At 41.3% G+C, this 16453-nt stretch overlaps 1 protein-coding gene across 6 annotated transcripts in view; it reads right to left on the bottom strand.

Moving 5' to 3' along the window:
- The window catches only part of TTC13 (tetratricopeptide repeat domain 13), an 88069-nt gene that overhangs the window by 2335 nt on the left and 69281 nt on the right, over nucleotides 1-16453 (bottom strand). For 3 of the 6 annotated variants that reach the window (XM_032806393.2, XM_032806391.2, XM_032806395.2), the window contains 5 exons: nucleotides 14798-14907; nucleotides 11341-11476; nucleotides 10196-10275; nucleotides 9645-9723; nucleotides 1069-1148 (listed from right to left, as the gene is read on the bottom strand). In XM_032806393.2, coding sequence (XP_032662284.1) covers nucleotides 1069-1148; nucleotides 9645-9723; nucleotides 10196-10275; nucleotides 11341-11476; nucleotides 14798-14907 — 485 coding nt within the window. The remainder of the gene's footprint in view (nucleotides 1-1068; nucleotides 1149-9644; nucleotides 9724-10195; nucleotides 10276-11340; nucleotides 11477-14797; nucleotides 14908-16453) is intronic. The other 3 variants (XM_032806394.2, XM_032806392.2, XR_004377297.2) reach the window with 2 other exon arrangements.

The raw sequence follows: 16453 nt of genomic DNA, 5'->3' as shown, positions 1-16453 counted from the left end.
AGGGGAAGAGGGAGTGGGGAGGAGGGAGGACGCAGTGCACTCCCCCACCTCCCCTGCTTCCCACCCGCGGCAATCAGCTGGCTTGCAGCGTTTAGGAGGCAAGGGAGGGAGGGAGAGCCTGCGCACTGTGTTCTCGCTCCTCCCCCCTCCCTCCTGAATGCCTCAAGCCAGCTGATTGCTGTGGGCAGGAGGCAGGGGAGGGAAGAAGGCGGAGCGAGGATGCAGTGTGTGGAGTAAAGGGGTGGAGAGGATGGGCCGAGGGTTGAGCCCCTTTGCCCCTGGTGCTTGCAGTGTAGGGGAAGCTACTGCTGCTGCTGCACAATGTGCTTCTCCCAGCATACAGCACCTTAAGCCTCCTTGCCTGCTTCATTGTCTTCAGTGCCAGTGGGCTGTGCCTGTGTGGGGTAAGGCAGGGGCACCTCCCAACTATTGTACTGTACTGTACGACAAAAAGAAATTTCCCTGGAACTTAACCCCCCACATTTACATTCATTCTTATGGTAAATTGGATTCGCTTAACATCGTTTCACTTAAAGTCACATTTTTCAGGAACATAACTACAACGTTAAGTGAGGAGTTACTGTACTACTCCTAGACTGCTGGGCAGGCCCATGACTTATTTAAGCTTAATATTGAAAGTCACTGATTTTCCTGTGCACAAGTGGTATAGGGTATTTAGCTGATGGCATTTTTTTAAAAAATCTGTATTGAGTTACAGTTTAAACCATTTAACACAGACTAAATTCTAATATCCTGCTGGGGACCAATGGTGAAATTCACCGCAGTACAGAGGGTCTATGCAAGGCTATATGTACCACATTAACCTGTAGCATAGACATTAAGTGAATTTTCATTGGTAAATATAGCCTTGTGCATGCCCTTTACACTAGAGTGAATTTTATCATGACAGGCTGTAGTACAATAAACTGGCTCACAGGAAGCATGATCATCTTAACATTTATGGTTTACTAAGGACTATCACAAGTCATATTTGTTTTACATACACATACATTTTGTTTAAGTCTGCATCTAATAGTTTTGAATTTTTTTCTTTGACAATACATTTACCTTTGGAGATTCATCCAGCTTCTGGCTATTTTGCTAAAAGCCTCAGAACCAGGTGCTGTCATGGCTTCAAAATCAACCAACTGAAACAAAACATAGCAACAAATAATTACAAAGGAGTAAGAAAATATGGCATTTCGAAAAATGCGAACTTATTGTTAGCACATCCATGAGAATGCACAGTGAAGAAAAACTAAACCCGTGGAATTAGATAAGCACCTGGGTTGGAACCAACGTTCTCATCCTTTTGCAGTGGAATCTAGCATATCTTCTTATGTCTTAATCAGAATTAATGGACACTGGTGATTAAATGCCATAAAATGATGAAATCAAGGGTGGTTTTAAAATAATAGATTGTATTCCCCATTAATAAATACAAATTGGAAGGCTGGATGTTTGTTCTGTAATATTAGTTGATGGCCTGCTGAAAAAAATCAGTAATGACAGAAATCTGGGATAATATTGGGCTTTTCTAATTCTTCCCATTCTGTATTTCTGAACTCCAGCTTAGCATTAGTAACAACTATGATTTAAGCGTGGTTTTTTTTTTTGTAATTCTGACATGTACACTACTAAACACAGCCAAGACACCTGAGCAGCTTCACATCAGTAAAAGCCAGTGAAAGTGCAATACCCTATTTCAGTGGTGGGGAACCTGTGGGCCGCACGCAGCCCATCAGGGTAATCCACTGGCAGGCCGCAAGACAGTTTGTTTACATTGACTGTCCACAGGCACGGCCGCCCACAGCTCCCAGTGACCATGGTTCACCGTTCCTGGCAAAGGGAGCTGCAGGAAGTGGCGGCCAGCACGTCTCTGTGGCACACGCCATTTCCCACAGCTTTCATTGTCCAGCAATGGTGAACTGCAGCCACTGGAAGCTGCGGGTGGCTGTGCCTGTGGATGGTCAATGTAAACAAACTGTCTCGTGGCCCACCAGCAGATTACTCAGATAGGCAGCATGCGACCCATGGGCCGCAGGTTGTCCACCACTGCCCTATTTCATCTCAAAGGTCAATCAAAAAACTAGTCAGAAAAATACATTTTGCACTCTGCCCTGAAGCTTATCAAATTCATGCTCTGGTGGATTGCTGAAGAGAACAGATTAGTAATTGGCCCTCCACTGAGAAAGACTTGCTGCTGGACATGGAAAGTTCAAAGTGCATTTCACTCTGAAGTGACTAGAAGTGGCAGTGAGGTTCTTATAGAATTCTTTGAGGGTGTCAAGCATGTGGACAAGGGTGATCCAGCTGATACAGTGTACTTGGATTATTAGAAAGCCTTTGACAAGATCCCTCACCAAAGGCTCTTTAGCAAACTAAGCAGATAGGGATAAGAGGGAAGGTCCTCTCATGGATAAGTAAAAGATAGGAAACAAAGTATAAATGGTCCGTTTTCACTGTGGATATAGGTAAATAGCAAGGTTCCCCAAGAATCTGTACTGGGGACCTACTTGTTCAATATATTCATAAATGATCTGGAAAAGGGGATGAGCAGTGCAGTGGCAAAATATACAGACAATACAAAGTGACTCGAGATAGTTAAGTCCAAAGCTGACTTCGAAAGTTACAAAGGGATCTCAGTAAACTGGGTGATTGGTGACAAAATGGCAGATGAAATTCAGCATTGATAAGTGTAAAGAAATGCATACCTGAAAACCTAATTCCAACTACACATACAAAATGATGGAGTCTAATTTAGCTGTTACCACTCCTGAAAGATCTTGGAGTCATTGTGGATAATTTTCTGACATCTGCTCAATGTGAGGCAGCAATCAAAAAAGCTAACAATGTTATGAACCATTAGGAAAGCAATAGATAACAGAAAATATGCCAATATATAAACCCACGGTACACCCACACCTTGAATACTGTGTGCAATTCTGTTCACACATCTCAAAAAGAATATATTAGAATTGGAAAAGGTGTAGATAAGCGATATGGAACAGCTTCCATATGACGAGAGATTAAAAAGACTGGGACCTTTCAGCGTGAGAAAGAGACGACTAAGAGGGGATCTGACAGGTCTATAAAAACATGAGTGGTGTGGAGAAAGTGTTATTTACCCATTCACAAACATAAGAATTAGGGGTCACCCAGTGAAATTAATAGGCAGTAGGTTTAAACAACATAAGGAAGTACTTCACACAGCGCAAAATCAACCTTTGGAACTCATTGCCATGGCACATCATGAAGGCCATAGGTATAATTGGGGGTTCAAAAGATTGTCAGGGAAGCAACCCCTTGGTCCAGATGTCCCGAAACTGCAAAAAGCTGGGACTGGATGAAAAGATATGGATTACTCAAAATTCCCCTATTCTTTTCACTCCCTCTGAAGCATCTGGCACTGGCCACGGTAAGAAGACAGGATACTGGCCATTCTTATTTGTTCTCTGCTTATTGTCAATTTTCAATATTGAATTAGCTCAATTTTTTCTTGCTATCAGCCTTCTAAACTCATCATCAACAGTGAATAGAGAAGCTAGGTTCTGTACTTCCTTTTTCACGTCTCATCACCAGTAAAAGGTATTGAAAGTCAAATTTGGTTATCAGTTACACCTGTATAATATAATTTTCTTCAATGGTTTTTATAAGTCATTGGAGCTTTGTCAACAATTCTGTTGGTGAGGCATAAGGAGAAATAGAATCCAGCTCATTCTCCCTTAGCTGAATTGGTTCTGCAGTGTTAACAGTAAAAAGAGAGTTTACTCATCTTGCGCGGTAACTGCAGTTTGTCCAAGATGTGTCCTCCCACAGGTGCTCAACTTCCACTGCACATGCACCTCTCAAGACCTTGATGAGAGATTCGTACACTAGCAGTGCCCCTTCAGCCTGCACACACGCCTAAAAGCCTCCTCGTGCTGGACACTGAGGCAATGTAGGGATCCGCGGGCAAATCACCCTCAGTTCCTTCTCCACACAAGTGTGTTCACATAGAACAATCCAAAGCAGAGGTGAAGGAAGAGCAGGTAGTGGAGCACCTATAGAGATAGCTATCTCAAAAAACTGCAGTTATGGCACAAGGTGAGTAACTTCTTCCTCTGCTTCGAGTAACGTCTCCGAGTGCTCCACTTCAGGTGACTTCTGAGCAGTTTTTCCAGAGGGAGGAGTGAGCTTTGGAACGGAGTCCAGAACTGAAGATAGTACTGCAGCAGCCAGAGCTGCATTGGATCTGAGGGCATGGATTAAAGAGTAGAACTTCAAAAATGTACGTACAAAAACCCATGTAGCAGCCCTACACATCTCAGACACTGGTATGTTCTTAAGCAAAGCAGTGGATGTTGCTTGTGACCTGGTAGAACGTGCTTTCATCCTTTGAAGAGGATGAAACCCTGCGGTCTCATAACAAGTGATATACATCCAGATATCCACCCCGATAGCATTGGCCTGCTAAACCCAGGGTTGTGAATTCAGTCCTTGAGGGGGCCATTCTGTGTGACAACTCTGTAAGCCAACACTGTAAGACATGTCGTCAGTCGCCCCTCCCTCTGTCAGAGCAACAGCAGACAATCGTTTTGTGCCTTTTTTCAGCACAGACGCCATAGCACGGCAAGCATGGAGCCTGCTCAGATCACTGCCACAATTATGAGCACTGTAAACACCACACACATTATCCTGCAGTATATGCAGAACCAGAACCTGCAAAAGCAAAACCAGGCAAGGAGGCAATGGCAGCCCGGTGACAAGTGTGATGAGGACATGGACACAGACTTCTCTCAAAGTACGGCTCTGGCAATGTGGACATCATGGTGTCATTGGGGCAGGTTCATGCCATGGAACGTCAATTCTGGGCCCGGGAAACAAGCAGACTGGGGGGACTGCACAGTGTTGCAGGTATGGGACTATTCCCAGGGGCTGCGAAACTCTCACATGTGTAAGGGCACTTTCATGGAACTTTGCGACTTGCTTTCCTCTGCCCTGAAGCGCAAGAATACCAAGATGAGAGCAGCCCTCACAGTTCACAAGCGAGTGGCGATAGCCCTGTGGAAGCTTGCAGCGCCAGACAGCTACCAGTCAGTTGGGCATCAGTTTGGAGTGGGCAAATCTACTGTGGGGGCTGCTGTGATGCAAGTAGCCAACGCAATCAAAGACCTGTTGATATCAAGGACAGTGACTCTGGGAAATGTGCAGGTCATAGTGGATGGCTTTGCTGCAATGAGATTCCCTAACTGGAGTGGGGTAATAGATGGAACCCATATCCCTATCTTGACACCGGAGCACCAAGCCAATGGGTACATAAACCGAAAGGGATACTTTTCAATGGTGCTGCAAGCACTGGTGGATCACAAGGGACGTTTCACCAACATCAGCGTGGGATGGCCAGGGAAGGTATATGATGCTCACATCTTCAGGAACTCTGGTCTGTTTCAAAATCTGCACCAAGGGACTTTCTTCCGATACCAGAACATAACCGTTGGGGAGGTTGAAATGCCTATAGTTATCCTTGGGGATCCAGCCTACCCCTTAATGCCATGGATCATGAAGCCGTACACAGGCAGTCGAACAGCTCCTGACTACTGACCAGGCTATAGGCTGAGAAAGTGCAGAATGGTGGTAGAATGTGCATTTGGACGTTTAAAAGTGTGCTGGCGCAATTTACTGACTTCGATAGACCTCAGCGAAACCAATATTCCCACTGTTATTACCACTTGCTGTGCGCTCCACAATATCTGTGAGAGTAAGGGGTAGACATTTATGGCGGGGTGGGAGGTTGAGGCAAATCGCCTGGCCACTGATTATGTGTAGCCAGACACCAGGACAGTTAGCAGAGTACAGGAGGGCACAATGCACATCAGAGAAGCTTTTAAAACCAGTTTCACAACTGGCCAGGCTACAGTGTGAAAGTTCTGTTTGTTTCTCTTTGATGAATCCCCTCTCCCCTGCCTTGGTTCACTCTACTTCCCTGTAAGCTAGCAACCCTTCCTCCCCGCTTCGATCACTGCTTGCAGAGGAAATAAAGTCATTGTTGCTTCACATTCATGCATTATTTATTAATATATTCATCACACAAATAGGGGGATAACTGCGAAGGTAGCCTTGGAGGGGTGCGGGAGGAGGGAAGGACAAGGCCACAGTGCACTTAAAAAACTTATTGAATGCCAGCTTTCTGTTGCTTGGGCAATCCTCTGGGGTGGAGTGGTTGGGTGCCCGGAGGCCCCCCCACCGCATTCTTGGACGTCTGGGTGAGGAGGGTGGTTGGTTACACAGGGGCTGTAGTGGCAGTCTGTGCTCAAGCTGGCTTTCCTGAACCTCAACCATACGCTGGAGCATATCAGTTTGTTCTTCCAGTAGCCTCAGCATTGCCTCTTGCCTTCTGTAACCAAGCTCACGCCACCTATCATCTTCAGCCTGCCACCTGTCCTCGCATTCATATTGCTCTTTCCTGGACTCTGACACTATCTGCCACCATGCATTCTCTTGGGCTCTTTCAGTGTGGGAGGACTGCATGAGCTCAGAGAACATTTAATCATGAGTGCGTTTTTTTTGCCTTCTAATCTTCGCTAGCCTCTGGGAAGGAGAAGATTGTGTGAGCAGCTGGTGGAGGAAAAAAGGGAGAGTGGTAGTTAAAAAGACACATTTTAGAGAACAATGGGTAGACTCTTTCGCAGTAAACTTTGCTGTTTAATATTACATAGCGCATGTGCTCTTCGTACAAGGTTGCATTTTGCCTTTTACTGAGGATATGCTGGTTTGGTGTGAGACTTCTTTCACGCTGGGCCGGGCAACAGAATTTGGCTTGCAGGCAGCCATGGGAAGACACAGACTTTTGGCTTCTTTAACCTTCATAACATGTCAAAATGGTTTCAAACAGCAGTGCCCTCATTTCCCATACTAAGCAGCTGTTGGGTTGGCCATTTAAAATGGGCTGGCCATTTAAAAGGAGGAGGGGCTGCGGTTTTGGGTTAAAGTGCAGCACAAACCTAACTGTCCCCCCACACACACACACCCAAATCTCTGGGATGATTGTTTTCCCCCACTGCATGGTTAACAGCAGGGAACATTTCTGTTCAGCCACAGGCAAATAGCCCAGCAGGAACGGGCACCTCTGAATGTCCCCTTAATAAAGTCACCCTATTTCAACCAGGTGTCCAGGAATTATATCATTCTCCTGAGGATAACACAGAGATAAAGAACGGATGCTGTTTGAATACCAGCAAACACCAGGACCATATGCTGCCATGCTTTGTTATGCAATGATTCCAGACTACGTGCTACTGGCCTGGCGTGGTAAAGTATCCTACCATGGAGGACAGAATAAGGCTGTCCTTCCCAGAAACCTTTTGCAAAGGCTTTGGGAGTACGTCCAGGAGAACTTTATGGATATGTCCCTGGAGGATTTCCGCTCCATCCCCAGACATGTGAGCAGACTTTTCCAGTAGCTGTACTGGTCGCGAATGCCAGGGCAAGTTAATCATTAAACACGCTTGCTTTTAAACAGTGTATAATATTTACACAGGTACACTCACCAGAGGTCCCTTCTCCACCTGGTGGGTCTGGGAGGCAGCCTTGGGTGGGTTTGCGGGGTACCTGACTCCAGTCCAGGGTGAGAAACAGTTCCTTGCTGTCAGGGAAAATGGTTTCTCTGCTTTCTTGCTGTGTGTTATCTTCCTTGTCCCCCAAACCCGCGTCCCTGTTGCGTGCTACTTCATTGACAGAGTCAAAGCACAGGGGTGGGGTAGTGGTGGCTGCCCCACCTAGAATGGCATGCAGCTCATCATAGAAATGGCATGTCTGGGGCTCTGACCTGGAGCGGCACTTTGCCTCTCTGGTTTTTTGGTAGGCTTGCCTCAGCTCCTTAAGTTTCATATGGCACTGCTGCAGGTCCCTGTTATAGCCTCTGTCCTTCATGCCCTTTGAGATTTTTTTCAAATGTTTGGGCATTTGGTCTTTTGGAACAGAGTTCTGATAGCACGGATTCGTCTCCCCATACAGTGATCAGATCCCATATCTCCTGTTTGGTCCATGCTGGAGCTATTTTGCAATTCTGGGACTCCATCATGGTCACCTCTGCTGATGAGATCTGCACTCACCCGCAGATCACCAGCCTGGCCAAACAGGAAATGAGATTCAAAAGTTCGCAGGGCTTTTCCTGTCTACCTGGCCAAGGCATCGGAGTTGAGAGCGCTGTCCAGAGTGGTCACAATGGAGCACTCTGGGATAGCTCTCGGAGGCCAATACCGTCAAATTGCAATCACAATACCCCAAATTCGACCTGGCAAGGTCGATTTCAGTGCTAATCCCCTCGTCGGGGTAGGAGTACCACAATCAATTTTAACAGCCCTTTAAGTAGAAAATAACAGCTTCGTTGTGTGAATGGGTGCAGGGTTAAATCGATCTAACGCTGCTAAATTCGATCTAAACTCGTAGTGTAGACCAGGGCATAGATAAAGGGAACAGAGAACAGGCTGTTATAGGTTCAAATTGATGTTTCATAAGGTACAATAGAATCTCAGGGTTGCGAACTGACCAGTCCACCACACACCTCATTTGGAACCAGAAGTATGCAATAAGGCTGCAGCAGAGGCACCCCCTCCTCCCAAAAGAAGCAAGTACAGCACTGTGTTAAATGTAAACTACTAAAAAAAAGGAAAGTTAAAAAAAAGATTTGACAAGGTAAGGAAACTGTTTCTGTGCTTGTTTCATTTAAATTAAGATGGTTAAAAGAAGCATTATTCTTCTGCATTGTTAAGTTTCAAAGCTGTATTAAGTTCAGTTGTAAACTTTTGAAAGAACAACCATAATGTTTTGTTCAGAGTTGCGAACAACCTCCATTCCGGAGGTGTTCGTAACGCTGAGGTTCTACTGTAATTGAGAACCAGATTGAGGTCCCAGTTTTGAGATGCATGTGCACCTGAAGTGTGGCCCCCATAGAGATATTACTCAAAGAAGCAGTTTATTTTTGTCAGTAGAGTCAGCAGCTATGACTGACTAACTACACAAAAGGAACATATCTGATGAGTAAGGTGGTATCATTTTTCCATAGTCACTTTTCAGACCAGAACTTCACTTTAAACTCCAAAACCAACAGCAAAGGTAATTCAGCAGATCATACATAACTCCTGTGGCAGAAGATGGGGAGAGATGCATATAAATGTGTTTCAGAACTCTGTAAATTGCAACCACATTAAACTGCATGTGAAAGCAAAGAGGAAACGCTAACATTGCATGTCCACATGAGCCCACTGCACTCCAGAGATAAGATCTGTATTTTGCTCAAACTGAATTTTCAGAGACTTCTTCAAGGGGAACCACAAGTAGGAGGTCACCACTGGGATCTGGCCTCACAGTTACAAAGGCACAGATTATCGTGAAAGGTCCACATCGGAGGGGAACAACTGCAGCCTCAGGGCTAACCACAGATGCTGAAATACACTATATGCCACAGTTGTCATCTGAGAATCCACAAAAAGCAATGAATCCTAAAAAACACTATAAAATTTGAAGCCACCATGGTAAAGCATGGACAAACACTTGATAGACACACTTTGAGTCCTTGCTTATTCCTTCAGCTGCTCCTCCATACTTAGAAGTATCACTTCTGTTATCTAGGTTGAGCCAATGTATTTTTATGTAGAACTTGCCTTTCCTTTTGGTATTTTTCCTGCTACTTCTTTCCCACTTGCCATCAGTGCTCCCATGATCACCGAATAAGCTATCACACTAAAAAATAAAGAGCAACAAGTCTCTTTCCGTAATATTTTTCAGTTAGAATTATTTTACGTTATACAAATTCAACTTCTTACTCCTCAGTTAAAAATTTAAAAAAAAAATACCTTGAAATGCTTTTTTATTAGAGATAAAAACAGACATCTGACACCTTCATAAAAATCAGTGATTCAGGTACTGAGGAACTGTAGTTCTGTAGCCTTATCAATGAACTGTTTACTGATTAATTAGTTAATACTGATTAGCCTCAGACCATAGTGGTCAATAAAGGTTCAGTCTCCTAAGGCCTACAGCATTAGGAATGTTATCAGTATAATTAGAACAAGAGACCCTAGAAACACATGAGAAACAACTGCAATTTATCAGAAGTCCCTTTATTAATAAATCCATTAAGTAGATAAACAATCCCACATACACTAAAATAGAATAGCAGATGGAGAGATAATGCACAAAATCAGTCACTAACCTGGATCCTCTTGAGAGTGGCATTAAGTTATAGAAGTAATAAACTAAAGACAGGATTAGATTGCACACAGCATCTGCCTCCTAGGTAAAAAAAAAAAAATACAAGCAGGGCCTCAAAAAATACTTTAGTGTACAGATATGAGATGAAGAAACATAAAATAATGTTAATGGAGGGTATTACAAAGAGCACTAAGTAATGATACAATATTTTCAGCCCGAAGGTGTGGGTTGTTTGTTTTTTTAAAATAAAGAAAAATATGCCGTAAATTTCAATAAAATTGAACCATCCCTACTGTGAACGTTGGAAGATCAAGTAACTCAAAAAGGCCAAGCTAAGGAATTAGCTTGAACAACAAACTAGCATTGCATTTCACCCAGCATTAAGGCATTATGCTATGTAAAAGAACCTGATAAATCTAAAGCACAGCCAGCTTCTCAGGTAGAATGCAATCAACCTGAAAACAAATTTTATTGTTTTGTCATGTATTTATGTCAATTTTCATTTTACAACTGGCTGTCAGGAACCAGTCTATTAACAACGTTAAATAGTGCTCATCATGGTAATAATATGAGGTGGTTGCAAGCTAGGATAAAAAAATAATGGCTTTTTTATTATGGAACATTTCATGCTGTGTGTTTGGAATTAAACTATTACTTAGCAAAACGGAGCAACTTAATAGTTTACCCTTAAACAATGGAAACCTCTCACTTAACTTCTTCTGACTAGTAGCATTTCAATAAGAGGTGAATTTTATTACTTATTTAGGAACTGTGTCAAAAAATCTGAATATTAGAGCAATGCACAGTAAACTGGATTGTATTTTGACAAAAATAAAAAATGATAGCATATATATATTTAAAATTAATTATATAAAAGGATTCATGGATTACAAGGCCAGAAGAGACCACTGTTATCATCCAATCTGACTTTCAGCATAATACAGGCCACGAATTTCCCTAATTAATTCCTGTTTGAACCAGAGAATATCTTGATTTTGAAATTGCCAGTGATGGAAAACTCCACCACAACCCCTGGTAAGCATTCTAATGGTTAATTACCCTCACTGTAAAAAATTTACACCTCACATCCGGACAAAATTTGAAGTTGAAGTTAGCATGAATTAATTGTTTCCTTAAAAACCTTACCCCAAGTTCTGCAGATAGAATTAGTACTTTTCCTTTGGCTGTTAGATCCTTATATAGGGCATCTATTTCTGCATGATACAGTTGTGTTCTTTCTTCCGTTGTCTGAGTTTCCACTGAAAATAATATGTTCCCAACTCTAATACAAAAGATTATTTGAATAAATTTCAAGACACTAATCAAATACTTAGAAGAGGTGCAAAAATGCAGGATAGTTAAGGCTAATATTTCTTCCTTCCCCCAAACCTTCTCCCCTACCACCCCTATGTAAAGCAAGAAAACAAATCTGCTGCCCACTCAAATGAGAACCACTGAGGTTGAAATAGAAACATCAGAGAATATGTTTTAATATTCTTACTGACAAAGTGATAGGTGTTATTTGCAATAAAAAATTGCAGATAACTGCTAATATTTTGATGGAAGGAAGTCTAGAGGCTTTTGGGGGTTTTTTAGACAGAGCATTAAAGTTTTATTTTTACATTTACACCCTTCCCGCACCAATGTTGGCACACATGGTGGAAACCAGTCTCTCCCATTAACCACCGTCATTTGCTGCTCCTTCAATTTGCTCTGTGGTATTGAGATAGACTAGCCTGCCGTTCCTGCTAAGGGCTCTTCTTAAGGTTTCTCTTGGGTGCCCTCATTTCCTCATACCAGTTGGTTTCCACTTAATAGCTTCATGAGGGAGTCTGTGTGTTGGCACCAAAAGTAGATGCCTCAAACACATCCAGCGCTTTCTTTCTGGTTCTGGTAGAAATGAGCTGCTGGTTGGTGATTTTTCAGATCTCTTCATTGGTGACAGTCTTTCCAACCAATGCCCAGACTCTTTCGTAGGCATTTATTTTCAAATGTGTCTAGTTTTCTGTTTGACATTTTAGTAGATCTCCAGCTCTCTCAATTGTATGTTAGCAATGAGATAAGGTTTGAATTGAAAATTCTTAGTTTTGTTTTGGTGCTGTACATCTGACTTCCATATGCTGTTGAGTTTAGTAAATGCAATAGATGTCTTTCCTATCCCTGATATCACTTCCTTCTTAAGGTCTCTGTTGGCTAACATGGTCCTGCACAGGTATATGAACTGTTCTACTCTAAATATTTTTGCCTTCTAATGGGACGTTACTGGTTAACGTCTGAGTTTCAAGGATGTTTGTTTTACCATAACTAAAATTTGAGCCCTACTTAGCCTACTCTTTTTACCAAGTTGTCTGTCTTTGTAACTTTTCAGAGGTGTTACTCAGAAAAAATCTTTTATCCACACAATATGAAAACAAGACATTTAAAATGATCTGGAAAAAGGGGTAAACAGTGAGGTGGCAAAATCTGCAGATGATACAAAACTACTCAAGATAGTCAAGTCCTAGGCAGATGGCGAAGAGCTACAAAAGATCTCTCAAAACTGGGTGACTGGGCAACAAAATGGCAGATGAAATTCAATGTTGATAAATGCAAAGTAACGCACATTGGAAAACATAATCCCAACTATACATATAAAATGATGGGGTCTAAATTCGCTGTTACTACTCAAGAAAGAGATCTTGGCATCACTGTGAATAGTTCTCTGAAAACATCCACTCAGTGTGCACCAGCAGTCAAAAAACCTAACAATGTTGGAAATCATTAAGAAAGGGACAGATAATAAGACAGAAAATATCATATTGCCTCTATATAAATCCATGGTACATCCACATCTTGAATACTGCATGCAGATGTGGTCGTCCCAGCTCAAAAAAGATATATTGGGCTTGGAAACGGTTCAGAAAAGGGCAACAAAAACTAGTAGGGGTATGGAACGGCAGCCATATGAGAAGAGATTAATAAAACTAGGACTTTTCAGTTTGGAAAAGAGACGACTAAGGGGGGATATGATAGAGGTCTATAAATCATGACTGATGTGGGGAAGGTAAACAACACAAGAACTAGGGGCCACTAATGAAATTAATTGGCAGACGGTTTAAAACAAAAAAGTATTTTTCCACACAATGCACAGTCAACCTGTGGAACTTCTTGCCAGAGGATGTTGTGAAGGCCAAGATTATAACAGGGTTCAAAAAAGAACTAGATAAATTCATGGAGGCTAGGTCCATCAATGACTATTACCCAGGATGGGTAGGGATAGTGTTCCTAGGCCTCTGTTTGCCAGAAGCTGGGAAAATGGGCGACAGGGGATGGATCAATTGATGAATACCTGTTCTGTTCATTCCCTCTGGGGCACCTGGCATTGGCCACTATTGGAAGACAGGATACTGGGCTAGATAGACCTTTGGTCTGACCCAGTATGGCCACTCTTATGTTCTCTCATGGTACTTTTCTATTTCTATTTTATTTGTTTAGAATCCACAGCATGTTTGTTTTGTTAACTTCGAAACTCCAGAAATGGAATTATTCCCTAATTAGTGCTAATTACTACAAAATTGTATTGTTTGGTCTGCATGTGGAACTATTCAGATTCTTACCAAAATTTTACACTTGTGATTTAATTTTCATAGATGTGACAGTTTCACACAGATAAATATTTTCCCAATATAATGAAACTATCTTGTGCATCATCCCATTACGAATGTGCAGAAGATCTAGAGATTAAAAATCATAAGGGAAAAATCTACTGGGTTTCAGTAAAATGTCTACTTTCCACACTAAAGATGTCTGCAGTAGATTGTAGAACACTTTAAATGATGGTGTAGAATTTAGATTTCCTAAGTAATCTGAATAGAAAGAATGTCTAAGAAAATTATCAATTCCATACTGTTGCAGTGGGACCATACAGATCTTTTGAACATGAGCTTAAAAATCACTCTTTAGGAGTGCTGGCTCCTTGCCTCTCAAAGGGGGTATTTACTATCTCAATCAGTAATGGACCCAATGCCTCCTCAATGCACTTTACCAACTAGGAATTACATGAGTCTAACTTGTAGAGTATTGCCTGAAGCAACACAGAACGCTCAAAAATCTCAGTAAAGTGAAAAGGACAAAAACCCCTGTTCTATCCATCCCCACTTTTAGAATGGATCCACTGTGATGGTGGTTTCCATTCCATTCTGATTCAGAGCATTCAGATCTGTTTTTATGGTCTATGAAGTAGACTGAAAAGTTCTCAGAGCAGAAAATATTTAACTCTATATGAGCAGAGACAGCTTTGACTCACCAAGCTGTCAACTATACAGTTCTGCTGATCAGAATTTTGTGGATACTATTATATTATGAAGGATAAAACTTTTCAATGTGCATTCAACAGAATGAGTTGAATAATAGGGTCAATGTTGGCTGAGATGCTGCACACTTGAGAACCACATCCAGACTCAGTGAAACTAAAAGTCATCTACACAAAGGGCCCAATTACACAAGTACAAAATGCCATTAGAACAAGAAATTAATTGCTATTGATAATTCATAATACTTCAACATTTCTTTGTCATTTCCTTAAAGATTAGATTAAAAATATGAATTTTTAAAGCAAACGTACTTGTCTCCTGTTATTGCAATTGTGAATCCATCATATTCTTTCCCTTGATCTTTGAGGCTAGGGACTTTTGTGTTTACAGTAAACCCATCTCTTGTTTTACTGTTAAACTGCTTTCAGAAAAAGAGGAAATATATTAGAATAAATATAGAAGGATAAGCTTTCTAGCCATTTTTCTGTAACACTGATTTCTAGAGGACAGTTTTAACAAGAGATACCTAGTGCAGCTATGGTCTCCTAAATCAAAAATTTAAATAAAAAAGAAGACTAAGCTAGAACTATACAGACAAATGTTTTTCCCAAGCCCCAATATGATACTCACCATTTGATATATTAATGTGAAAACAGTAATATGAGTTGTAGAGTATATATTTTATGTTTATACTGTGTAAGTAAATGAATTACTCTAAATTGCATTCCAGAACATACCTCACAATTTTTAACTGTTAGCCAATCTCATTCAACATCCTTTGCATATTTTTCTCTTCACCAGAAGGAAAAACACAAAACAAAAACATTTTCAAATTTTGCTAAGCCAAAAAATAGTGATTTAAATTTAAAATAGAAGCCAAATGCCATAATTAATATGTCAATTATAAACCACAATAACTTTATTCAAATAAAACTAAAAGTCAAGTTTTACTCAAAGTTACCCACCTATTTGAACAACCAGACCACTTAAATATTAACCATCCCTCTCAATTATCCATGCAGCATTAAAGACAATTGCTCCATTTCCATTGTTGAGTGAATGGCTTTTGCAACCACGTATTTTAAAATACAATAGTATGATCCATGGAATTATGTTTTGGCCGATAGAATTTCATTTTTTAAAAAAAATTAAAAGCTTTTATTGAGAAACAGCATTCCAATGTGACATGTACAATTGAGAACAGTATACATTCAATACAAACCAGATCAAAATCATCGTTTTTTCAAGACCGGGAATATTTGCTACCAGTTCTTAGGAAGAGATATTTATTTCTAGCTAAACCATTCATAGTCCCTTAAATAGTTATATATTTTTGTCATTCTCTATACTAACCTGCGTTTTCAAATCATCTGATAACATTTCTCTTTGTCAAGCACCTCTGCAAAAAGAGGCATCCATTTTGCTTTACAGGGCCTTACATTATGAGTTCCAATATCATAATGTGTTGTACAGGACAATCAAATATCTTTCAATTCTTCCTTCCCAGGCTTTTGTTTAGTTTTACTGATATCCACTCCAAAAAAAATGGTGAACACTGCGTTGGAGACTGAGAGCTGACAGGGCTGTAAAGGTATGGTCTTAAACTGCCCTAACCCTCGGACAATCCTTAATATATCCTTTAAGAAAGTTACTTGGAGGTGACATGTGCAGCACTTATCAGAGCATCAGGCCACGTCTACACTACGGGATAATATAGAATTAGCTAAAATCGGTTTTATAAAACTGATATTATAAATTCGATTTCATGCGGCCACACTAGGCACAGTACTTCGGCGTTGTGCATTCATGGTCCAAGGCTAACGTCGATTTCTGAAGCGTTGCATTGTGGGTAGCTCTTCCATAGCTATCCCATAGTTCCCGCAGTCTCCTCCGCCCCTTGGAATTCTGGGTTGAATCATTATTGTCGCAGATGGTTCTGGGTAAATGTCATCAGTCATTCCTTCCTC

Source organism: Chelonoidis abingdonii, chromosome 3 (assembly GCF_003597395.2).
Source record: "Chelonoidis abingdonii isolate Lonesome George chromosome 3, CheloAbing_2.0, whole genome shotgun sequence".
Taxonomy (NCBI): domain Eukaryota; kingdom Metazoa; phylum Chordata; order Testudines; family Testudinidae; genus Chelonoidis; species Chelonoidis abingdonii.
The sequence above is the reverse complement of the archived record's forward strand: the minus strand, read 5'-3'. Positions and strand labels throughout refer to the sequence as shown.